At 37.0% G+C, this 27,276-nt stretch overlaps 1 protein-coding gene across 3 annotated transcripts in view; it reads right to left on the minus strand.

Annotated features, from left to right (window-relative positions):
* The window catches only part of LOC149155744 (AT-rich interactive domain-containing protein 2-like), a 108,807-nt gene extending 83,058 nt beyond the window's left edge, over nt 1–25,749 (minus strand). For 2 of the 3 annotated variants that reach the window (XM_089445965.1, XM_089445964.1), the window contains exons 1-2: nt 24,762–25,749; nt 20,786–20,827 (exon numbers count right to left, since the gene is read on the minus strand). In XM_089445965.1, the coding sequence (XP_089302091.1) occupies nt 20,786–20,827; nt 24,762–25,340 (621 nt within the window). In that variant the 5' untranslated portion in view covers nt 25,341–25,749. The remainder of the gene's footprint in view (nt 1–20,785; nt 20,828–24,761) is intronic. The other variant, XM_089445966.1, reaches the window with a different exon arrangement.
* Between the last annotated feature and the right edge of the window lie 1,527 nt (nt 25,750–27,276).

The following is a 27,276-nucleotide window of genomic DNA, read 5'->3' on the forward strand; positions in this document are numbered from 1 at the left end:
TGCTCGAAGTCTTGATGATGAAGTCTAGGGTTTATGACGAAAACCTTAGCAAGAAGTTGATGTCTAGCATGTAAAAAGATGTGTCTCGTGAACCTAACTATGTTTAGTTATTTGATGTCTAAAGTCTAATGCTTCCATTATAGTATTGACATGATTTTGATATGGCTAACTTCATGTTTTTGTATATATTTTTTTTGTTGTACTTGTTGTTTAAGTTGTGCAGGTAAAAATAATTTTCAAGATATTGAAGATGTTCGTAAGTAAAGTTGACTTGATAATATTGGTAAGCATGGTGAAGGAAGTTATGATGAACGTGATGCATGCCATAAAAGGTTCTTTGATATTATAAAAGAAGGAAGTGGTCAATCTCTCTAAGTTGAGAGGGACCCTGATAAAAGAAAGGGTACATCTTCCCAGTTGAGAAGGAGGGCATATTATATTTTGAAGTAAGCAAAGGGATTATCGATAAATGTTCATGAAGTTGCAAACAAAAGACTTGAAGATGTATTTGGGGCTGCTAAAGAAATGAAAGAAGAAGAAAGCTTCCAACAAATTGTAGGTTGGATGATTTGATGATGATATAAGTAGCATTTGAAAGAATGAGGACCCCGAAGGTTTGTGTTTACTTGTATGTATATTTGAAAGTTTATTATTGATTAGGGTTGTGTTTGTACAGGGAAATCTCTCCATAAGAAGGTTGAACACTCTGGAAGCATGCTTGGACAAATGGATATATCTAGTTTGATAAGGAGAGTTGAAGCATCTAATGGTGGATGCTTGGGAGGACATATGGTCGACCTACGTGTTGATGTCTAGATCCCGAAGAGGGAAGGTGGCATTGGTCTTAGAGCTCTAACCTTGGATATGCACCTAGATCCCTGGGTTGACGGTTAGCAAGTAAGCTTGATGGTACCTAGATTGGATGAAAGTTGGAGTCCATCTTAATCCCACCCGAATAGAATACCCTAGTCAGGTTTCTAGTCTACAACACTAAGTGTGCTAGAACACTTCATTGTTCATTTTGGAGATCTTCCATGTACCTCAGTATATATGTAATTATGAATACCTCCCTAGTTAAGAGGGAGTGTTGAAGAATGTAACTAGTGTTGGTCTTCATAATTGTATTTAAGTCATAATGAAATATATTTGTCAAAAGAAAGAAAGACTAAATTATTATTAAAGAAATTGACTTATTAAAGCATGGGTTTCATTCTTGGGTCAATTGTCTTCAGGTCAAAGCCTCCATTGAAGGCTTCCAGGGTTTAGTCAAGTGTCCTTGTCCATGTCATATTGGAATGAACCCTTCTCGGGATATAATTTTCAAAGCAGAAATTTAGTGTATTGTATTTTAGATCTTCTAGGCCTCCTCCACCAAGTCGGCCTCAAACTAGACAAGTTGGCCTAAATAGAGGAGCAGAAACTCCTATATAAAGGCAACAACTCAACCTCATTTGTTACGCACACTCAACAAGTTCGATTTGCAGTTTCTAGGCTAAGAAAAATGTGAATTTCAAGGGAAAAAGAGGAAAAGTATAGTAAAGAAGGAGGCCAACATCTCGCTAAAGAAGTCAAAATCTCTCTCTTATCTCACACATGCGAAGTTCTGGATTGTTGTTGGGAGCCGAAATTCTACATTTGCTGCGGAGGTCAAGATTCTAAAGTTGTTGGTGAAGCTAGGGCCAAAATTTCTAGATTGATGTTGCGCTATAGCAACTAGACAAGAAGAGACTATTAAAGGTTGTTGTATCTCATTGAAAGGTTGACTTGGTGGAGGAGGAAGGTTTGTAGGTCTAAGGTCTTGGTCTATCTCATTTTGAATTACTGAAGGAAGAGTTCTTGACTGGGTTTTCCGCTACATAAGGGTTTTAGCCCTAGCTGAGTGCCTACATCTGGTGTCCATGATCTTCATGTTTTTTTGCTTTGATGATTGCTTGATGAAAAGAAGATAAAGAAGCTAATAACATAATAATATCACAAGTAATTATCATCACAAGAAAAACTTTTTGCTTTCTGATTTTCTAACACCCTCCTCCTTAGTTGCTATCACTTGCTCCCTAAAATGCTTGAGCTCAACAAATTGGCATATTGTGATGTCAACATCAAGAAAGATCATATGTCGAAGGGAGGAAATCCATCTCTTGGACCTAAGGGCTCAAAGACAATTCCCTTAAATGATAGAGCAAAGAAATATTATCAAGTTGGGACCCATCCAAGCTCTTTCGAGATAGATATCATTCAAGTCAAGGGCGTCGTGGCCTTTGGAGGAATAAAATGCCCAACTGCAAAGGATCTAAAGCAAAGGTCGAGGTAGGGAGTCCACAAACCCTAAGATTGAGCTCTTGGCTAGCATGATGCATTCCTACAAATTCTTGGCATAACAATTCCACTTCAATAAACATGGGGGACTTTTCCTTCTTCCAAACCACTTACACCCAAGAATTTGGAGTCTGCTATCATGTTTCTCTCTTATTTGAATAATATCTATCGATACCTCATCTCCTCAATTTTTTTTTATAGCTAAGATTTAAGATTATATTGTGTGGGAGGCATCAAGCAAGAGTTAAAGATGTAAATTTTAATGGTATTTCATCTCTATGACCAATTGTTTGAGATCTTAAACCTCCAACTGTGACTTGTGATTTTCAAATTCAAGCTTGTCCATTCTCAACAACAAATTTGGATGTGTTAAGCGCTCTAAGATAATTATGGGGATGAAGCCTATAGAAATTTTTAGCATTTGTCATAACCCCTCTGGTTTAGGTTTGTTTTGTATATCATTGTTTAATGCCCAACCCCATATTTAAATGCAGACACAAACATAGATACAAATATAAACTAAACACTACTAGGCTACTCTACTTCACTTTCACTATTCAATTTTCAACTGACAAGAAGATAGAAAAAGCATTCACAAATAAATGAGACACTAGGATTTTTGGTCAACTCTGACCCTAGAAAAACCCACAAGTGGAAAACCAACGTGAAGGAGAATTTTATTATGCTTTTCTTAGGAAAATTTTACACAGCAAAAAAACTCAGGGGTCCTTATCTCCAATTCAGAACTCTACCCAACTCCTTGGATTTTGTACCATTGTCTAGAAATTAGTGCACACCCTAGCAATCTTTGCCACTAGGAATGTGTGCCACTGTCAACAATCTCTAGCCTAGATTTTCGAGTTCTCTTCCTAGAATGTCGTAAAAATTCGGGCCTCCAACCAGCATTAAATGCACTTGAAAATCGTGTTTGTAATCAGCAATCACTGCCTCGAACTGTGTGCTTCTGCTGACAGAATTTCTCCTTGAAATACATGTCAATCAGCCCAAAAAAACCTCCTAAAAATTCAGGTTGCTCTCCTAACAGTCTCCCTCGAAAAATCCGCTAAGATTCTCTTTAGTTTCAGCACAAGAAACAATTGTTGTAAGCTTCTCAACATGCATGCCACTTCCCTGTGCTACCTCGACCTGTGTATTGTCTCCCAGCCTTGTGATTCTAGCTTCTTTAAACTTTGTTGTTTGTTGTACCTCTATTTCCCTTCAACACTTGGCTATCACAACCTCCCTCTCCTTCACTTTGCTCTTCACATGAAGAATAAATGACCCCTATTACCTTTTTCCCTTTTTAGTCTCTCATAATGAGGAGAAACCCTAACCCTTTGATCTATGGTTAAGATTAGATCTTAGCTCTCATAAATTAATGGTGGAGATCTAATCTTCACTAAACCACTTTTCATGTGTCCCCCCCTCATTAATGACTTCCCTAGTCACTTTATAACTTTAAGTTATACCTTGTATCTTTTTCTCATAAAGTCACTTTAAAAACATAAAGTGACTTTAATAATATAAAGTACATAGTACTAAAGTACCTCATAAAGTGACTTTTAAGTCACATGACTTTAATAACTCATAAAGTCACTTACTAAAAAGGTGTTTTCATGTGCTTTCCTAGGCAAAAATGACTTTAATAATATAAAGTACATAGTACTAAAGTACCACATAAAGTGACTTTTAAGACATGACTCTAATAACTCATAAAGTCACCTACTAAAAAGGTGTTTTCATGTGTTTTCCTATAAAAAAGGCAGAAAGCACTAGGAAACACCTCCTTGGTACCTTTTCTCAATAAAGCCAAGGCATTGTGTACTAACACAATTCATGTCAAACTATAATCCCCACGATGATTGTTATAACCATCCACCTACAAGCCTCCCTATTTTGTTCATTGCTACCATTATCCTACTATTTATTGTTAGGGATATCCCTTTGTATTTTGTTGTGGCCATAAGTTGACAATTAGTTGTTAAGCACTTCTTGTAGTTGCTACAACCCCCCCACCAAAATTTTGCTTTCATTTAAATTTTGAAGCCCCCTAATGATCATGCGAACTGTCCTTTTGAGTCATTAAAGTCATCTTTGGCCATACTTTCTTCCTAAATGTCGCAACTACTTGCTTTCACATGCCTAGCCCTTGCGCATCTCTTCCAAGCAAGCCTTGTGCACTTCTCGGAAACAATGAAGCGCACTCCTTGCCACTAGACAGAGCGTACTTCTTGTTGATAGTCAAGTGCGCACTCCTAGAACTCAAGCAAGTGCACCTCTCGTTGATAGACATTGCACAATTCCCGAAGACTAATTGTGCATTCCTTGTTAGCAGTGATTGTGCACTCCTTGTTGACAATCAGTGTGTAATTCTTATTGACAGTGAGAGTGCACTTCCTTTAAGTCAACACTACCACACTTCTAGAAGTAGTCAACTCATCCTTATCTCCTAGTTTTTCAACATGCACTGAGCGCACTCATGAACCCTAACCCTAATTGCATGTGTGCTCTCCATATATAAAGAGACCAACCTAGAGCTCATTTCACATTCATCTTTCGCTTTTGAGCTTTGGCACTTTTGGAGGACAAGGAGCATTCTCTCACAAGTGCGCCATCATCTGAGTAAGTTTATCAGCTATCTTTTTTGCTTGCTTTTGCTTTCACGTGTTGTTTTTGTTTGCTCTTTCTTTTGCAAGTGTTGTTTTTGTTTATTTTCACTCTTCGATGTGTCGCTTTCGCTTGCTTTCTCATATCTTGTTAAAAGCACCTTGGCACACCTTCTAGAGGCAACTCCAACACACTTTTTTACACTAGTTGATCATATCTATCATAAGAACATGTCTTGGACACTCTCCCATGGCATAGTGCACCTTTTGATTGCAATCAACACTGGGGTCGCAAAGACTTGCACCCTAACTGTCGCACTTGAAGATAAGTGTCATTTTATTGTCGCTTCAATGAATATATGTTGGTTTTGGGTACTGTGCATATTCTTGTCATAAGAGTGATTGTATATGTCACTATGTGTATGTAATCATGTTTTGGACCTATTTGAATGCTCTTACTCTCTCTCTTGTCCCTTTGTGCCCATCTTGAGAACAACTCCCTTCACATTGAGCATTGTGCATCTCTAGAGCACAGTCACTCAACCCTTGCTGCTTACACCTGCCCACTACCCAAAGCCTTGATCAGCCCTGGCTTGTGTTGCGCATTGCACACTCCCAGTGGACAATAGGGTCATTCCTTGGCCCTTGCAATGGCAACCTACGCAATACCAAAAATCTCCTTCTCTATCATTGCGCATTACACATCCTCAGTGAGCAAGCATGTCATCATTGTCTCTTGGACTTGCCCTCTGTGCAAAGCCTTGATGACCCTTCCCTCCATTGCGCATTTCACAATCCCAGTGGATAGTAGTGTCATCCCTTGGTCCTTGTAGTGGAAACCTATGTAATAACCAGAGTCTCCTCCTCAATCATTGCGCACTCCCACTGTGCGGACCCTCACCTCTTGCCTCCTACTCTCAGTCATTGCGCACTATCCCATCACAGTTAGTATCTTACATGAGCAAACAAGATAGAATAGGTGATTTTGGGACTAATATTGTCTTGTCATGAGTGAACTTCATTTGCAGGTGCTATCATCCTAACATGGCAAGATGATGTTCAAGGAGGTCATTAAGGAGAGGTTTCAAGAAGACACTTGTGGAGATGAAACACAAAGGTGTTATCATGCAAGAGTAAAGGAATCTTGGACCACGATAAAGAGATGGAAACTCATGTTGACTTAGAAGGTTCCAATACTTATCCAGACCCTTTGGAGGGTGAAGATGAAGCACATCTCAGATCAATCATGAAGAGTTGAAGACATAGCAGCAAAGAGAAGAACTTGGCATTGATACATTACAATGAAGTCTCATGTCATAGTCGCCAAATTGTAGCTTCACAATGTGAAAACAAGAGTGTTATTTTGTTCTATGTATTTTTGCCACATTATTAGTGGAATGTAATTATGTCATTTCGAAAATTAGAAAATGTAAAATGTGCGGAAGCCAAAGGTCACACATGGAATGTGAAAAGTCATTAGGAGCTCAAAAGTCATATGGGATCTCAAGACTCATGAGTGAGGTCAAGAGTCACATGGGAGGTGAAAGGTCACCCCATTTGTTATAAATAAGCCCTCATGCCTCAAGTAAAGGACTTTTCACCTTGGCTTCTCAAACTAGGCATAGGAGAGAAGATCATTCTTTTGAGGAGCAAGTGGTGGCTTAATGTTCCACTATTGGGAATAGTGATGCATCATTGTAATTATGTATCTTGGAACTTTCACTTAATATTTGAAGCTCTCAGAGCCAGCGCACTTTCATGCATGTATCGTGGATGTTGTAAGACTATTCTTTTAATGTTTATGATATATGTTTGTGTTCATATGTACTAAAGAAAATGAACTATTTCATTGGCTTTGGTATACATCTTGTTGAATGTGCATTCTACTTGCTTTCATTATCGTTGTTACTTTGTGAATTATTTTGCAGATTAATAACGATTCATTCTATACATGTGTGTGCCTTTATTAGGATAGTATTATCATTTTTCTTCTAAAGGCTCACTATTTCTTTTCCCTTCCATGAAAGTACTTAATATACACTGCAATCGGTGTTTCACAAGGCTAACTTACATGCTTATCTCAAAGTATAGGTGTGCGCTCTTATGTGTTGATTGCAGTCAAGGTAAATCTCTAAGTATAAATGGCAATCAGGCCTTCATTCCAGATGGGGCTCCTATCCCAAATGATGTGTGGTCTAATTTGGACTTCATACCGGGGAGACCCCCTACTGTTGGCAGCGTCTAGGAAGGATTCCATGTTAAAATTGGCAACCAGGGCAAAACTTCATGTGGGTCATCTTATTCATGGCTGATAATATTTTTATAAGATTTGTAGGATTGATATAAAAATCATCCGATTCCGATAAGTATTCATGGAGATATGAATTTATTTTGATTATGGAATTATTATCAAGCCGACCTACAACTCATGTAGGCTCAGAAGCCCAACAGTCGCATCTATTCACCCACCAACGTTGTGTATAAATATAAGAGGACTTTTCCTCATTTGGACTCACTCATCTCATCACATCTCTCTCTCTACTGCGCAGATATGAGTCTCTTCTCTACTGCGCAGATATGAGTCTCTTCTCTACTGCGCTGAAATGGGTCTCTCTCTCTCACACATGTGAAACCGGAAGCTGTTGAATTTGAAGCTGCAACTGCAGAAGTAAAGATTGACTTGCGTGGCCTAGAAGATCTCCTCTTTGGAACTGCGCTGTAAGTTCATCTGAATCTCCTTTGAAAGCCGTAACTTTTGGTGGTGGAATGAAGTCAATCCGACGAACGGTTTGCAAGATATCGACTGCCCTAGTTTGAAGCCGAAAACTGCTGAAACTGAAGCTGCAACTGCAGAAGTAAAGATTGACTTGCGTGGCCTAGAAGATCTCCTCATCTGAACTGCGCTGTAGGTTCATCTGAACCTCCTCTGGAAGCCGAAACTTTTGGTGGTGGAATGAAGTCAATCCGACTGTCGGTTTGTGAGATATCGTTTGCCCTAGTTTGATAATGAAGCCGCTAATGCTGATGCTACTGATCTAGGGTTTGCTACTGCTGATATGAATCAGATTTATTGTACTATTTCTCTCTGCTGAATTATTGAAGATAAAAGAAGATTTGATCAAAGGGTTTCCCCACACATTGTGGGGTTTGTCCCTGGTTAGCCGCCACATCTTGTGTCTCTTGTCTTGGCTTGTTTTCTGTCGTTCGTTTAATGTTCTATCTGCACTTTACTTTATGTACATGTGATTGCTAATCGGTGGAATATAATAAGAAAAAGAAGTAAACTGTTATAAGCATAGAACATACCATAACTTAACATGGTATCGGAGTTGAGGTGAAGACAAAGCCCGAGCAAGAGAAAGAGCAATCATCGAAGAGAATATTGGCAAGGCTATCCTAAAAGAACTATGGGGTCCTCAACACTCTTTCCTGCCGAAGACAAGCTCCGTGAGAAAGCTGACTATCACGGATGGAAGATGTCTATCGATCTAACCCTTGAAGATCAAGGAGTGCTAGACCATGTAAGAGGCAATATTGTTGAGCCTTCATCAAATGCATCTGCTGCTGCCTGGAACAAATGGAAAAATGGAGAAGTCAAAACAATAGAAGATCATCCGGGACTCTATCGACAAGCACTTGGTGGCCTACTGGACACCTCCAAGGAAATCTACGATAGACTGGTGAGTTTATTTAAAGTTAATGATACAGATCAAGTTTTGTTTCTTAGAAATAAGATGAGGGAAATCAAGAAGGGTAAAGATGAAAGTATGCAAGCATACTTCTTAAGAATCACCGAGATCAAGAACGATCTCCTATCTATTGGGGAAACTATTACTGACAGAGAAATGGCACTCACAACTCTTGGAGGATTGCCATTTGAATGGTATGTGTTCAGGACTACTCTTTTGAACTATAATGTAATTCCTGGTTTCGAGGAATTAATGTCTAGATGCATTCAAGAACAAACAAGGGTAGAAGAGCAGAAAATGCCCATGCCTAAAGGTCCTCCTGCTACCTTTTCTTCTCATGCAAAGAAAAGAAATAATTCCGAGACTAAATCAAAAGGAAAGGCTGGACCAAAGGCTAGAAGAAAATGACGGTGTTACATTTGCGATAAAGCAAGTCACTATGTATGAGATCATGAGCATCATGATGAATGAGATCATGGACATAAAGGGCAACATGAGATCATGCACATATAGGATAGCATGATGATGATGCACACTAGTTTGAGCAGCATTATGATGGATAAAATCATGGACATGGGCAGCATGATGATAATCATGATTAGAGAAGCATGGTACAGTATGCAGTGGTGCAACTCGAAATCCCTCTGATGACAATCAAAGGAATGACAAATTCAACAACAAAGGTAAGAGGAGAGCTGGGAATCAAGGAAGAGGACAAGCATTCAAGAAGGCTAGAAATTCTAGGATGTATTAAATGCACCTGACCTCAAAAGGAACCTAGTGTCCATCTTGGCAATGGAAGACAGAGGCTTCAAGGTAAACCTTCAACAATGGCAAGGTATGTATATGGAAAAATAATGTTAAAGATGCCTTTACTCTTGGGTTTAGTGTTGATTCATTATATCAGGTCGATGGAAGTCCACTAGGTGTCATGTCTTGTGACACATCTCTTTAGTCCGAACTTTAGCATCGGAGGTTTGCCCACCTTCATTACAAAGCTCTACCCGATGTAAGACAAGATGGTAACAGAGATGCACGGGATGTGCCGAAGGAAAGCTCAAAAGGGGACCATTCCCTTCAAGTCAAAGCAAGACCTTCGATATATTACAACTAGTTCACTCAGACATATCAGGTATGATGCCTGTGAACTCCTTGGGAGGATACTCATATTATCTCACTTTTACAGATGACCATTCTCGAAAGACCTGGATATACTTCTTGAAAAAGAAGGATGAAGTGTTCCCTTGGTTCCGACACTTCAAAGCCCTAATCGAGAATCAAACCGAAGAGAAGATCAAGATCTTAAGAACTGACAATGGGACTGAATATGAATCTAATGAGTTCCATGATTTTTGTAAAGAGGCTGGCATCAAGAGGGAGACTACTACACCATATACTCCTGAACAAAATGGTGTGGCAGAAAGGAAGAACCGCACAATTATGGAAGCTGTTCGGGCCATGCTACATGATCAAAGTCTTCCTAAGTTTCTATGGGCTGAAGCTGCAAACACTGCCGTATATGTACAAAATCGATGCCCTCATCAAGCATTGGGTTCCAAGACTCCTGAAGAAAAATTCACCGGTAAGAAACCTGATGTTTCTCATTTTAAAATTTTTGGAAGCCCTGTATACTTTCATGTGCCGAAAGAGAAAAGAAATAAATTGGGAGCATCTGGAAAGAAGGGAATTTTCGTGGGCTATGGTGAAAATACTAAAGGCTATAGAATCTATGTAGCCGGTCAAAGGGAAGTCATAATTAGTCATGATGTCACCTTTGACGAAGATATGGCTCTCAGCAAGGTGATCAATCTTCCGTCTTTGAGGAGCTCTCAAGAAGCCGACACCAGGGAACCGAAAGAAAAGGATGATGAATCAATGCCTGATGTAGAAGAACCCATGGATCTGATTGATCCTCCTCCAAGTGAGCCTTCCTCTTCTAGGAAGAGGCCTTCATGGCTTACGGGTTTACTTGATGATGCTGAAGGACATGTTGCACCCCAAGGAACCTTTTGTGAAAGTAAGAAACTTAATAGGTATCAAGGATACCTAACCATCATGAGCACGATCATACAAAATGAGCCTTCATCATTCTCAGATGTCATCAAGCATTAACTGATGTCATCAAGCATTAACTATGGAAGGATGCTATGACCACAGAATATGAGTCTACTATGGAGAATGATGTCTGGGAAGTAGTTCCCAGACCCTGGACAAGACAATTGTTACTTCAAAATGGCTTTCCAAGATAAAGCATGCAGCAAATGGAAGTATGGAAAAGTATAAGGTTCATTTTGTTGCTCGTGGTTTATCCCAGAAGGGAGGTATAGACTATGATATTTGCACCTGTTGTCAGATATACGACCATCCGCTTGATCATAGCCCTTGTGGCTTCACAAGGATGGAACCTACATCAGATGGATGTTAAGACCGCATTCTTGCATGGTTCTATCAAAGAAGAGGTCTATGTTGAGCAACCTGGAGGATTTGAGATTTATGATTGAAAATCTCATGTATGCAGGTTGAAGAAGGCTCTCTATGGGCTGAAGCAAGCACCCCGAGCATGGTATGAGAGGATCGATAGCTACTTGATGAAGCTGGGATTCACTAGGAGTGAAGCTGATCCTAACCTTTACTTTAAGGTTGAAGATGACAAGCCTCTCATACTGGTGTTGTATGTGGATGACCTCTTTCTAACAGGTGCAAACCCTCTCATTCACAAATGTAAGAGGGAGATGGCTTCTGAATTTGAAATGAAGGACCAAGGACTTGAAGTGTGGCAGAAGCCAAGGGAAATTTCCCTATCTCAAGGAAAATATGTGGTAAATATGTTGGAAAGATTCAGTATGATGGACTGCAAGCCTGTGACTACCTCGAGGATCTTAACTTTCAGAAGTTATATGGTAGTGATGTCGGACCAAACTTGGGAAATGCCTCTGAGTTTCAAAAACTCATTCGCAATGATGTTCTTGGTGAACCTCCGTCCGAACATATGTTTTGCAGTTAGCATTGTGAGCTCATATTTGGTTGAGCCTAACTGGATTGATGCCAGGAATCTTCTGAGATGTCTTCAGGACACAATCTCTCATGGATTAAGATACACTGCCGGAGATGTGAGACTACTTGGATATATTGATGTTGATTGGGCAGGCAGTGTGGTGGACCGTAAGAGCACTTCCGGGTACTGTTTCACCTTGGGATCTGCTTCGATATCCTGGATGAGCAAGAAGCAGAAGTCGGTGGCTTTGAGCACCGCCGAAGCAGGATATATTGTTGCTAGCATAACCTCGTGTGAGGCAGTCTGGTTGCGAAAGCTCTTCAGTGAGCTGTTTGGATTTACATTGGATACCACTGTGATTCTCTGTAACAACCAGAGGTGGGATTCAATTATTGAGGAATCCCGTATTCGTCAATTGCTCCAGCAGATAGACATCATCTGGGATATGGTAAGTCGATGAGCAAGGAAGCTCCATCACATTAAGATGATGTACAGGTTGATACACCTTGTCAAAGCCCCGAGGAAAGATCTAATCTGTGATTTTCCCAAACGACTTGGAGTCGGCAAGAAACCTTTGTACAAGGGTCCTGCATGTTGCATACATTGAGCTCTGGGAGCTGTAAGGGCTTGTGGTTCCTACTGGAGCAACATATGACCACAGGGTGACTCACCCTCCCCTGGTGGTGCACACTGGAACAAGATGATTCGCTCTCTTGTGGGACAAGATGATTCGCTCTCTTGTGGAACAGGATGATTTGCTCTCCTGTGTAGCAGGATGATTAGTTCTCCTATGAGGCCTGGATTGATGTGTTCTCCATGGCAGCCTGGATTAATGTGTTCTCCACAGCGATTGTAGCAGGATTGATGTGTTCTCCTGTGAGGCCTGGATTGATGTGTTCTCCATGGCAATTGTAGCAGGATTGATGTGTTCTCCTGTGAGGACAAGATTGATTAGTTCTCCTGTCGAGGCATCTTACCCATGCAGTCTGGGACTCATGGGAAGTACCTCTCATCTGATCAATGAGCAGGGAAATGAAGTTAGGGACCATAGTAGTACCGATGGACGCATCGTTGTAACTACCGTACTCCCTACGCTAGGATGACCTCCATTGATCTGGGATCAATGATGCGGGTCTGGGACCAGTGGTAGGAGTTGTACCATACTATGACGCTGACTTCGGGTCGGTTGAGACTGGTCTGGGATCAGTGGTACATACTCTGAGACTGACTTTGAGTCAGTGGAGGATGATATTGGTCTGGGACCATTGGAGTTGTACTCACTATGACGCTGACTTTGGGTTGGTTGAGACTGATCTGGGACCAGTGGTACATACTCTGAGACTGACTTTGAGTCAGTATGATACATCCTCGATCATTTCTTCTTCTTCATAATTCGGACAAAAGCAGAGCAGAACAGAACAATGCAAGAGCAGAGCAGAACAGAGCAAAACAGTACAGATCACTGCAGGCAGAACAAGACAAAGCAGGACAGGCAGAATAGAGCAGAGCAGGGCAAGGGTCAGGCTGTACAGGGCAGTGCATTTGATGGATGAATAGTAACGACTGATAGACAGATCGCAGATGAAGTTCTCCATGGTTGAGAGGGAGTGTTAAAATTGGCAACCAGGGCAAAACTTCATGTGGGTCATCTTATTCATGGCTGATAACATTTTTATTAGATTCCTCTCGTCGAGAGGTGTAGGATTGATATAAAGATCATCCGATTCCGATAAGTATTCATGGAGATATGAATTTATTTTGATTATAGAATTATTATCAAGCCGACCTACAACTCATGTAGGCTCAGAAGCCCAACAGTCGCATCTATTCACCCACCAACGTTGTGTATAAATATAAGAGGACTTTTCCTCATTTGGACTCACTCATCTCATCACATCTCTCTCTCTCTACTGCGCAAATATGAGTCTCTTCTCTACTGCGTTGAAATGGGTCTCTCTCTCTCACACATGTGAAACCAGACGCTGTTGAATTTGAAGCTGCAACTGCAGAAGTAAAGATTGACTTGCATGGCCTAGAAGATCTCCTCTTTGGAACTGCGCTGTAGGTTCATCTGAATCTCCTTTGAAAGCCGCAACTTTTGGTGGTGGAATGAAGTCAATCCGACGAACGGTTTGCAAGATATCAACTGCCCTAGTTTGAAACCGGAAACTGCTGAAACTGAAGCTGCAACTGCAGAAGTAAAGATTGACTCGCGTGGCCTAGAAGATCTCCTCACCTGAACTGCGTTGTAGGTTCATTTGAACCTCCTCTAAAAGCCGAAACTTTTGGTGGTGGAATGAAGTCAATCCGACTGTCGGTTTGTGAGATATCGTCTGCCCTAGTTTGATAATGAAGCCGCTAACGCTGATGCTACTGATCCAGGGTTTGCTACTGCTGATATGAATCAGATTTATTGTACTATTTCTCTCTGCTGAATTATTGAAGATAAAAGAAGATTTGATCAAAGGGTTTCCCCACACATTGTGGGGTTTTTCCCTGGCTAGCCGCCACATCTTGTGTCTTTTGTCTTGGCTTGTTTTCTGTCGATTGTTTAATGTTCTATCTGCACTTTACTTTATGTACATGTGATTGCTAATCGGTGGAATATAATAAGAAAAAGAAGTAAACTGTTATAAGCATAGAACATACCATAACTTAACATTCCATGTGTTCGTCATTATAGAGGAGGATTTGTTGATGGAGTGTAAGTGGTGTGATCATGTCTATATTGGATGAGCTATTATAGGTGTTGGGTAAAGAGGGTGGGAAGGAAAAGAATTGCAGGATGGATATGAAGTAGAGGACAAGGATAGAAATTTGGGTAAGAATGGAAAAGTAAAGGGTCCATGGTGAGGATGGTCTTGTTTAGGATGAGAGTGGGGACTATTGCGGGGAATAAAGTCAAGAATTAAGTTCTCTTTTCAAGGTTAGTTCATTCTTCTGAAGCCATGCATCAAGTAACTAATTTAATATATTCAACCCTCCAAGTACATGCCTTCAAGATCTTTCAAAAATATCTAAAATGTTTTTCTAACAAACAATAAAGAATGTCAAATATATATATATATATATATATATATATACACTCAATTTGGGATTATCTTATTAGCACAGTTTTTCCATTACATTAATGGCAAGAGACCATACACTAGACTATTGTTCACTAATCAAATATGCCACGACTAATAAGATATATCTACATAGTTGACTAGAGCCAACCATTTAAAACAAACATGATAAAAGAATCACTAGGGAAATTTAAAAACTAAAAACAACCGTTGAATGTGAAGATATGTAATTGATTACAATTCAAGATAACTTCTAGGAGCTAAAATTTACCATCTGCTTAATTTATTCAAAAAAAAAATTCCAAAAAAATTGGTCAATTCAAAATAAATATTCACTCAAATTTCTATAATAAAATTGTTTAAAATTTTGAATAATTTCATAATAATATCACCAAATTAATATACTTAAATTTAAGAATAAGACGTTATAATTTTCCATGTTGCAATAAACTCTTCCCCAAATTATTTGGTTAGTTTTAAGTCTAATATAATGGATTCCCTTCATCTCTTTTCCACATCATGTTAGCTCCCATAAGTATTTACCATTGAGGCCAAATTTACCTCTTGAATCACTTGCTTTTGTCATGCCAACCATTCGTAAATATTGTTGCCCATCTTCAATACGATTTCCATCCCAATCAATTCAAGGTGGTGCCCTGCAAGTCTCAATAACTTCCACATAACAATCCTCAATTCACTTAGCTCTAAATCTAGAGTTTTAAACAGATCTCGAAACCCCCCTCATTTGAGAAAATGCCCAATTTCTCCTTTGTTCTCTGTTATGTGTAAATAAAACTTACAAACTAAAGTGCAAAAATAAATTGCCCATTGCAAGGAAAAGACGCCAACAAAATTAAAAAGCAAAAACAATCCACTAAAAGGAAAGTTTCCCTTCAAATATGTAAATATGGAAGTGACCAATCCAATGAGATGTGATGGTACACATTGAACAAAACATGCAAAACTGAAACATCTACCGTAAGTCAATCACTGACAAAATTTGAAATAAGGAAGCTCAACAAAAAGCTAGCCAAATGCACTAAACAAATTCAAATCATCTAGAAAGCTAAGGTAGCCCTCTAAGATTTGCACCCTGGAGTGGATGGTACTCGACCATAGGCTAGAAATCAAAGCAAGGTTTCATCCATTAAGTCCAAAAAACATCTCTATGTAATATGTTGGAGACGAGACAATCGAGAATATTTTCTAGGATCCTAGATCGCAACATGTTTCTAGGCATGAATTTCAACAAAAATATTTTATCTCCTTTTATTGATTTGCTTAAAAAAACTCCTTTCATTGATTTGCTTAAAAAAAATAAAGAAGTTTTAAGGACACTTGAATGAACAAACAACATGGAAAAACCATAGACCAAATGACAATGTGTGGTCATCTTCGACAAGGATTCAATTGATTTCCATCTGGGAGGAGGCGTTGGCCATCAATGTCAAGTTCCATAGATTAAAGCTTGTTATGTCCTTCTAGTAAGGATGTCGACCCTTTAGAAATTGGGACTCTTTGGAGATTAGGACTAAAGTTGACACAATGCTCCTTGTTGATATTCATGAATTCGTGCTCATTTGTAATTTTTAGCCCCTTCGCATAAGCTCACCAAGGTATTAGTGTAATATAAAATGCAATTTCTTTAGAAAACCAAAATGGACCATCCAACATGGGATAATAACAACATCCACAAAATTGAAATAAAAATATAAACTTGTCACCATACACCAATGATGCATGCAAAAACTAAATTGAAGAAGAGTACCAACATTGGCACTCTCAAAACTAAAATTCAAGACGTGACCATTTCACTATCATATTATGACACCATATGACTTGATTGGAAATAAATTTGTTTGTTGCAAAGTGGTGACCCCCATGAATTTAAAACAAAACATTAAAAAATAGAACAAAGATCAACAAGTGCAAAATTAAAAAGTGGAGACAAGCAATTTACCGCAAGGAATGGTACCGAGACAAGTGAGAACGCAAAAATGTATTATTGTATAGTTTGTTACTAATATAATAACCTACAAGATAATTAAGAGAAACAAAGTCGACCATGCAAAACTCAAGCATTCAACTAATCACAAACTTATGAACAATCAAATCCATATTTTGTTGAAAATGTAGCGATGGAAGGTCTTCTGGCTTGTGCCTTAGCCAGTGAAGACCTTGAATTAGTATTTCTCTAGCATGAATGTGAGTTCATGTGTTAAAATTGGCAACTAGGGCCAAACTCCATGTGCGTCTTCTTAGTTATGGCAGTTGATATTTTTCTTGGATTCCTCTCGTTGAGAGGTGTAGGATTGATCTAAAGATCATCCGATTCCGACATGTATTCATAGAGATATGAATTTATTTGTGTTATGTGACAATTCGTCAAGGTCGGCCAGCTACCAAACTACCCCCACTTGTCCTCAACGTTTCACCATAAATAGAAGAGATCTTCAAGTCATTTCACAATCATCTCTTGTGATCTCTCTCCACTTGTCTTTGGGTTTTGGTGGCAGCAGACATCTAAAGAGGATACGCTGCCCTAGAGGAGATGCCCTAGACCTTAACGTTGTCATGGAGGAGGCTTTAACGCAATGAGGAAGGCTTCCATAACGCAACAAGGAGAGATCTAATCGCAGGTCTAGAAGAGACCCTATCCGTTGTCCTAAAAGGCTCCCATACGCAGTCCTAAAGGAAGGAATCCAACCTTACCCTAGCCGCAGTAAAGAAGAATCTTAACCACAAAGATCTGGCCATTGTCCTAGCCCTAGATGCAGTCCTCTAATCCGTAGTCTCAAGAGGCCTCTATGCTGCCCTAACCGCATCCTTAAAGGTGATATAATCTGCAGTCAATGAGGGTTCTATGCAGCAACAGGAGGATCCTTATATGCTGGGAAGAGGATGCCTTAACTAGCCCTAGACACAACCAAAGAGAAGACTATTCAAGCATGCCCTAGCCGCAGTCATGGAGGAGTCTTACCACAGCTAAATGATGCCTAATCTGACCTCTGATTTGGACAGGGACAGCGTCAAGCTTCAGGCAGATAAGGAAGGTCTGAAAATCAGTGCGAGTGGCTTGTATGACGTGGAGAAGAGTGCTGAAGGGTATGCGTTGAAGTCTGTCCAGCAAGGCGTGCTTGGACAGCATATGTTAGGGTTGTGTTGACAATAAATGCAAGGGCATAATTGTTGTATGTTGCATACCTTGATTTAGAAGCTATGTACAGTCACTTGGATGGAGCAAGGGGTGTGAACTTGAAGGCTATGAACAGTGAATGAAATCACTGTGTTGAAGACCTTGGTTGGAAACCTTTGGAGCAGCAAAGGGGACTGTTAGAGGGCAGATTAATATAGGCCTATGTTCAGTGACCTTGGTGGAGCTCTGTCATTAATAGAAGGTAGATTGATGCGCTGATCATGTAAGAAAATATGAAGGTGTAGACTTCCTTGCGAGCAGCAGAGGTTTATGCTGCTACAGGAAAACTGTGTTAGGCCACAGGCCATAACACCACAGTCAATATTTCGTATGGGTATTTGAAGGCTCAGATCATTAGCATAATACATGGAGCTGTCATACTGCTGAAGCCATTAGAGGGCTGTATGATGTTGCTGCAATATGAGATGGACAGAGCTATTGTCATGGGTTGGTATTATTGCATTGAGGATTAGACAGCTAGCTAGGTGCAGCATGGTGATGGAATCACCTTGGAGAATCAGTTGAAGAATGTTTGCCTTCACCCGAGTTCAGAACTGCAGTCCGTGTCATCTTCATGGTGAAGATCTCTGATGTCTGATCTTGACAAGTCAAAGTGTTGACTTCTAATGTATATGTATTATCTCTCTCTCTACTGAACTATTGAAGAATATAAGAAGATTTGATCAAGGGTTTCCCCACATTGGGGTTTGTCCCTGGCTGGTGCCACATCTTGTGTCCTCTTGTGTTGGCTTGTTTTCTGATGTTTATGTTTATGTTCTATTTGCACTTTACAATCATGCTGATGTGATTGCTAATATGGAATTGATAGTGAACCTAAATGGAAAAATTGAAGTAAATTGTTCTAAGCATAGAACATACCTAAAATTAACATCATGAGATAGACTTCAGTGATGATAAGTTGATTACAGTTTACTGGAATGGTCATCAAATTTGCATGCGTAGTGTTGAAGCTTCAGTTCGTTGGAGTCTTCTTCAGTTCGACTACAAGATGAGGTGGCAGTTACAAGTTCAATTAGGTTGAGTTAAGACTTCAAAGATAAGTGAAGAGAGGACGAGTTGAGTCCTCAGTTAACTCGAATCACAACTAGAGGAGATCAAGGAGCAACTCGAGCTAGTTAACTGAGAGCTAGTCCAAGTGTAACTGGGACTTGCTCCAGTTAACTAGCAAAGGAAACTCGTGACACTAGTGTGAACTGGTATTCGACTAGGCCTCCTTGCATGCATCGAATTCTATTGAGAAAGAGAAGGACGAAGGCACAATAATAATTGATCATTCTTTGTTGTGGAGTGCACATTAGTTGAGGAGCAAGAGTGTGCATTGATTGAGGAGCAAGGATCAAGATTCGCAGAGCAAGTCGAGACTACCTTCAGCAGAGAACAATTGTGTGCAGGGCCGAGAGCAGTGATCAAGAGCAAGCCGAGAACAATTGTCGAGTTGATAATAGTGAGGAGAAGCCTAGCGCTTTCTCAATGACAAATAGTTGGTTGCAGTAGCAACACATTGAATTTTAATAGATCCATTTGCTCAAAGGACAATTAATAAAAGACCACAACAACGAACGTAGGTTTTCCTGTTTGGGTTTCTCGGGTAAAACAAGCATGTCAATTTTGTGTGCATGTGTTTTTATCTCGATTATTTTCTGCGACTTATTGAATGTTAAGAAACTTTGTATCTGGTGAAAGTTAAACTTGGCTTCAGTTTTCAGTTGCCTTGATTTTTCTATAAATTCATCTAAGTAATTGCAAAGTTTTCTATAAATTCATCTAAGTAATTGCAAAGTTTCAGGAAAATTAACATACTTCATTCGAACAAAGTGATATTTATAGTATATACATGTGAGATGGTTAGATTAACCACGATTAATGTGCCATTAAATCACTTTTGTACCTTTAAAAGTACAATAACTATTCATTCTAAGTACATAAGATTAAATCTTTCCTGATATGGAAACTAAGGACTCTAATCTCGTGCATTCAAAATACAAACCATAACGTTGAATGAAAGAAAACCTAAGATCATAGCAAAAATTAGGACTTAAAGTTCTTATCAATTGCTCTCAACAGTAAAACAGATAAGACTCTAAAAAGCTTAGAACAATTGTGGATGTGGATCTAAATAGGCAGAAGGTTCAGGTGAAAGTGCCACAACCATTTCGAAATTAGGAATCGGGGTTGCAAAAATTTTAATTTTTTACATAAATATATATTATATTAAAAAAATCAAAATTTTATAATCTTAATATTTAGATGCCAAATTGTCACATTCTAGCATTTAAAAGTAATTCAGAGTTTAGTATCAATTGTTTTGAATATTCAGATTTTACTGTGACAAAATCAGCAGGTCTATATTGTAAACAAAATTCATAATTTTAAAATGTAAACAAAATTCATAATTTTTAAATTGTAAACAAAATTCATAATTTTCAAATGATAAACACAATCAGAAGTTTAAGAAAGTAGTCATAACTATGAATCAAAGTATTCAGCTAACATATTCATAATTTCATATAAAAAATTAATATATTAAAAATGTCAAAATTATAAAAGAGAATTTATCTAAAAAGCTCTATGAAATTTAGTAATCGTGTTTCTCTTTTTCTCAGTCTCCATATCCTCCTACTGAACCTTATCCAATCAGCCACAACAATTTATAGAAAAACACTATGCAAAAAGTAGTATCATGGTGCACACCAACAACAAAAACACAACTTACTCTCCATATCTCCCAACGGTTCATAACAAACATCATGCGAAAAAAAGCAATATCACAGTGCACACCAACAACAAAAACACAACTTACTCTCCACATCTTCTAACTAAACATCATCCAATCAACCCTCAACTGATCATAAAAGAATTGAAAATTCCCCACCAACAACAAAAACACAACTTACCCTCCGCATCTTCCAACTGAACATCATACAATCAGCACCTAACTGATAAACAAAATTATTATAAATTAGCCGTTATATATTGTAAATAAAATTCATAATTTCTAAATGATAAACAAAATTAGGACTCAGCAAAAAAAATTCATTATAACTACGAATTAAAATCTTGGGCTAACATAACCATAATTTCATATAGGAAAATTAATATATCAGAATATTAAAATTATAAAAATGAAATTAACAAAAAAAAACCTCAAAAAATTTAGTACTTTTATTTCTCCTCCAACTGAACCTCCTTATCCAATCAACTGTCAACTGATCATAAGAAACACCATACAAAAAAACAATACCATGGTGCACACCAACAGCACAACTGGCTCTCAGCATCTTGCAACTGAACATAATCCAATCAGCCCTCAATTGATGATAAAAAGCCCCCTACAAGAAAAAGAAGTACCACGTTGCACACCACAACACAAGCAAAAGAACTTCTCATAACCATCTCAGATGAGCATGTCTCATCCTGAACACAAGAAGGCAGTTGGAAAAAAAACCCGAAGATAAGTTTGCCATACAAGCTTCAAGGAGGTACAAATCCCCATATTTAGGATTCACATCCCACAAATGTGAAGTCCCCTTTTCTATAATCATCGAGAGTAGATGAGTGAATTTAACATATCTTAAACACAAATTGTATGAATAAAAGTATATTGATTTTATATATATAATAAAATAAGATAAGAGTTAATTTAAGTGATATAATATTCATTATAATTTTAATAAAAATAAATTAAATAAAATTTAATTTAAATTATATTATATTATATAATATAATATTTATTAAAATTAAATTAAAAAATATTAAATTTATTAAGAAGGTTTTCGACGATAATTATGTCAAAATTTATTTGATGTGATTATCACAAAAAACTTTACTTGATATGGATCACAGAAGCCTAAATTCAATAAAAAATACTATAAGAAAAATGTATATAAATAAATAATATGATTTAAATAGATAATAAAAAAAGTGTCAATTGGAGTATTTTGGATGGTTAGGTAGAATGGCTAAAAGAGAAAAATGTTTTCTTACAAAAAATAATAAAAAATATACAAATCAATTACAATAAGGCATCGTCGAACGAGACGAAGGAATTGTCCGGAATCCAAGCAAAAAAAAATTCAAGAAATTTTGCACTAGCAGTGTTCGAATCATGTTTTTTATGATGGAAATGGATTCAGCACCATCAAAAACTTCTGGGTACCCAAAATCCTAAAGTTTTACAGCTATAACCTGAATTTACAAAAACCCCTGCCAGAATCTTACTGGATTTTCAATGATTTTCAGAGTTAAAAAACAATTTTAATTAAGCTACCACCTATTAAAAAATGAAAAAATAATATTTAATTTAATTTAAATTATATATTTATATCTATTAAAAATTAAAATATAATAAAATCAATTTAATTTAAAATTATAGGTTAATATTTATTAAAAATCAAAATATAACTATAAAGTGGAAATAAAATTTATAAAGTACAAAAGTCAACTCCCAAAATACTTCTAAAAGTGGTTTTTGCTTAACATAACATATTAAATATCCCTATTTCCAGGACATCATTCAAAATATTTAAATATTTCCAAAATGTCAATCATTTTGTAGCATATCTAACTTTTTATTGTTCAGTAAGGGATATGAGTGCTATCATTATCACTTCCGGGATATCATTCATTTTTGACATGAGTGCTATCATTATCACTTCCGGGATATCATTCATTTTTGACATATCCAACTTGAACATTTCTAGATACCATTCATTATTTAGTGTATCAAACTTTTTACTATTTAAAATGGGAAAGGGGTACTACCAAGCACGGTCATTCCAAGACTTAATCCCATATAATCCATTCATTCTTCGAAGTGTTCTATTTTTTATGTTTACCATTGGAAAAGGGGTAAGATAGAACACTATGATTCCAAAGTGTCATTCATTTCATTCATTTTCTTTGGCATATAGAACTTTTTATTATTTAGCATGGGAAAAGATAGTGTAGGACACTGTTCATTCTTTGATGTATTTAACTTTTTATTTTTGAGCATGGGAAATGGGTATTATAGTGCATAAAGATCTAAGACACTATTCATTGTTTGACCGATTTAATTTTTCTTTTTGTTGTTGTGGTTGAATGTGAGTAAACATTTCCAAAAATAAGAAATGGTATTAGAGTGTATAAAAATCTAAGACACTAATCAATATTTTACTGATTCAATTTAAAGATTTTTATGATGTTATTTATTTTTTTTGATAAATGTTACTTTTTATTGAGTAAACATTTCCAAAACTTCATTTAATGGTTGGAATATCTAATTTATTATTGTATTTAGAACTTTAGATTGAATTGTAGTGTAAGGGGGCATTTTTTAAATTTTTATATTTTCTGTCATAGAAAAGAGGGAGAGGAAAGTCAAACAAGCATATTCACTCTACAATCAATCAACTATTATGTTAAGAGATGAAAAAGTTACGAGTACATGGTAATAATTTCTTATTCTAGATAACACAAGTTATAACTGTTATGATAAGGCATTGTAATCCTTATCTGATTTATAACTAGACAGCACAAGTTACAACTGCCAGGATAAGCAAGCAAGCATATTCACTCTGTTACGAGTACATGGTAATAATTTCTTATTCTAGATAACACAAGTTATAACTGTTATGACAAGGCATTGTATTCCTCATCTGATTTATAACTAGACAGCACAAGTTATAACTGCCAGGATAAGCAAGCAAGCATATTCACTCTACAATCAATCAACCATTAAGCTAGAGATGAAAAAGTTATGCGTGCATGATAATAATTTCTTATTCTACATAACACAAGTTACAACTGTCATGATAAGGCATTGTATTCCCATCTGGTTTATAATTAGACAGCACAAGTTACACTGCCATGATAAGGCATTATATTCCCCAATTGGTTTATAACCAGCATAGATCCATCTTAAATACGGATCTAACATAAACCAAGAGAGAATCAATTTCTTCACTTACAAATTTTTTTATGAACAAACATTATTTAAATATTTTGTATAGCTATTTGATTTTTATTTTATTTTTAGATTTATTTTTAAATTTATTTTAACTAACATAAACAAAATTTTCAATTTGACTAGACATCAACTTCATGACCGAAATCTTGTTGTTTTAGAGACAAGAGACCCCTCTGCACAGGAATTCCACTACTTAATTTATAAAAGTAGACATATTCTTATTACACTTTTAATACTCAAATCAGCAAATTACCATATAAATTTATAATTAAATTTATTTTATTTTAAAGTCGCAGTATATTTAAATATTATTTTGAGGATACAAGACCCTTCGACTTAAGAATTTCACTATTTAATTTATAAAAATGTATATAACCAAACTTATCTTTATTTGAAATATCAATTTAAAATAACTAATTTAAAAATAAAGAATAATTAATTATAAAATAAATCTACGATTAAATCATATTTAATTATTTCAAGGGAAAAAATTACAATTCCGGTGATACTTGTGGATACCCTGAGGACATCGGTTCAATCCTGGCATCTCCACCGATTTAAACAGAAAGAATAAGCATAGTAAATTTTGCAGGGTATGCATGGAAAGGAAGGAATAGTCAAAAGTGGGGCTTTTCAAAGTTTCGAACCAATACATGTGGCGCTATTTCTTTCTTTAAAAATAAGAACCATTTCTGGATTTACTGTAGCACAGGCGTAAAGACTCTAAATCATATATTTAACCAACCATGGAAAGACAAATAAAGATAACGAAAAGCAGGTCATTCATTAAAACCCATATTGCGGCCCATTTGAATGAGGTCCGAGAAAACATCCTGCACAGCCTCACGTGCTATAATCTCTATTCCCCAAAACAGAGCAATAAATTGAAGGAGATTTTGTTAGGATTAACACACACTACCTACCGGAGAATATTGCTGGTGGTCGGCCTCGTTGAAAACCAAAAGCCTTGCTCTTTCAGCCCTCTTAAAGCACTCCTCGGCCCACTTCTCCCCATACGACCAACCCCGCAACCCTCTGCCAGGGCTCGCAGCAACGCACCTAATCCATTCCAACGTGCCGGCAAGAACATCATTATTAGCCTCGACCCCGCCACTCCTCGGCGGTTGCTGAAAGGTCACAATCTCGCCATTATTCTTGGCCGCCCTGAGCTTGTGCAGCCATCTCTCCGCCAGCTTCAAGTACTTGGCAAAGACGAGCTTCAGGATAGGCCCGCAGGAGGGCTCCAGGCCCAAATTCTCGGCCACGGCGCCCCACTTGCCCTTTTCCGTGACGGCCTGGTAACCGCCCAGGATTCGAACCCGGGCGGATAGGTCGTAAAGATCGACGCGCTTGCCTTCTGCTACGAAGACCGGGAAGGGCCTGGAACGCGCCTGGGGATAGCCTTTCAAGAACGTCATCAGAATTTGATTGAAAATCTGCTTCTGCTTCTGCAATTCTTGCTCACTGCCACGACCGCTGTTGCTGCTGTTGCAGTTGGCCATCTTGCATGGGATGATTGGGTCGACCACCGATCGATTCCTCGGCAATGCAAGAAAAATTCCAATTCACGATATGAAGAATTCTTCCCTTCTCCTTCGCATGGCTATTTTTCGTTTTTAATTTATTTATTTTTGAAGGATGCCGCCGTTTTTCTATGCGGTATTTACTCGGCCGTAGGATTTACCTTATGTTACCGTGCTGCGTTAATCTAAACCGAATCTTGCCAATCGTACGTGGTGAGGGTATGCGAGGGATATGTTCCCCTTACTTTTTAATTGAGATTGTCTAGCCACAAAAAGTTCAAGTAATCGTGAGGGTTTGTGAGGGGTATGTTTCCTTACTTCCTACTAGAGATTGTTTAGCCACAAAAAGCTCAAGTAATCATGAGATGTATATACATACCATAGCTATACATGGAATAATGCAGTATTAAATGCAATATATTCTTGGATTTTATTTAAATTATACATTTAAAAAAATATTCCCTAGTTAGTTATATGTGGACAATTGGATACTACATTAAATCTCATATATTATTATTAGATTATTTAAATATTTATTAAAAAAAAATTATTCAAAATGAGATTACATAGTAAAGTTAAAAAAAAAAAAGAGTATGATTAAAAACAAGATCGTATAATTAGAGTTATTGTAGTTTAGTTTAACTTAGCTATTAATTTATTTTGTATTGTTATGATGTAATTGGTTTAGGTTAAATTTAATTTGTCTAAAAATTAGTCAAAAACATTTTGCAATATTGTTTCTTTTCCAAAATACTAATGGAGTAGAATTTAAAATCTTTAATCATTATTTTAAGAATTAGGTGATAGCCTTTGCGTTGCAAATATGGAGAACATCTCATGTAGTAAAGTTTGGTTTGGTATCCTATGTGGATTTGAGGATAAGGTGCTTGTATTAAAAGTAAAGGAGTTAATTATAGTGGGCTCCTTTGAAAAGTATGTTGACAAAAGAGTGAACCAAGTAGTCGATGATGTTACAAAGTTATGTTACAATTGGCGAAAAAAACAAGGTAATCAAGATATATATATTTACATAAAGATTGATTCATTATCTTTGAAACTCCCATTATATTTTTTACATGAAGTGTTTTTATTTCACAAAGGTTTTAACAAATAAACAAAAAGTTGAAAATCATCCCAACAAACATTAGATTACTCTAAAAAAAAATCAAATAGATTAACGAATTTGAATATTATTACTTCATATCCATTATAATCATTATAGTCTCTAATGAATTAAAAAAAAAAAAATTGCTTACAAACACATTATTTCTACACCTCATCTCAATGATTTAAAATAATAGCGATATAGTGTGTACATATTAATTAAGTGACTCTTCAAGGGGCATTGTTGATTCTCAATTGTTGAGATGGATATTTCTAATGACCTTAAATGGGTGTGAATCGTAACATTATGTCACTTGAGCCTATTGATTTTTAAAGGCCGTATTACTAGTGTTCCCTACCACTTAGTTTAATTATTGAATTTTGAAATATATGAACCAAGTATTTATGACATATATTTGGATGGTTGAGCTCCAATTTAAAATGTTTTTTTCCCTGGTTGATTGTGTGTAAAAATAATGAAGACTTTATTTTTTCTTTTTTATTGTCCATATTATTTAATACTTACAAAAATCATTGGAGCCAACGCATATTATTTCATGTTCTCATCATTAATGGAAATTTATATATGTTTAGCATGTTCTCCCATGTGCAACTTTATTATTTATTTGCAAATATAATTGGAAATTTGTATTTGATGATTTTTTGTTAAAAAGAAGCACATGGAACCAATGGAATCTTTGTTATAAGATTAATTGCATGACAATTAATAATGTTTAATATAATATTAATAACCATTCCATTCAAATCAATGTTAAATTCAAATTTGGTGTATTATTTGATAAAGATGCTT

This window comes from Pinus tabuliformis, chromosome 9 (genome assembly GCF_031772625.1).
Source record: "Pinus tabuliformis cultivar Carrire ecotype Pingquan chromosome 9, CPIR1, whole genome shotgun sequence".
In the NCBI taxonomy this organism is placed as follows: domain Eukaryota; kingdom Viridiplantae; phylum Streptophyta; class Pinopsida; order Pinales; family Pinaceae; genus Pinus; species Pinus tabuliformis.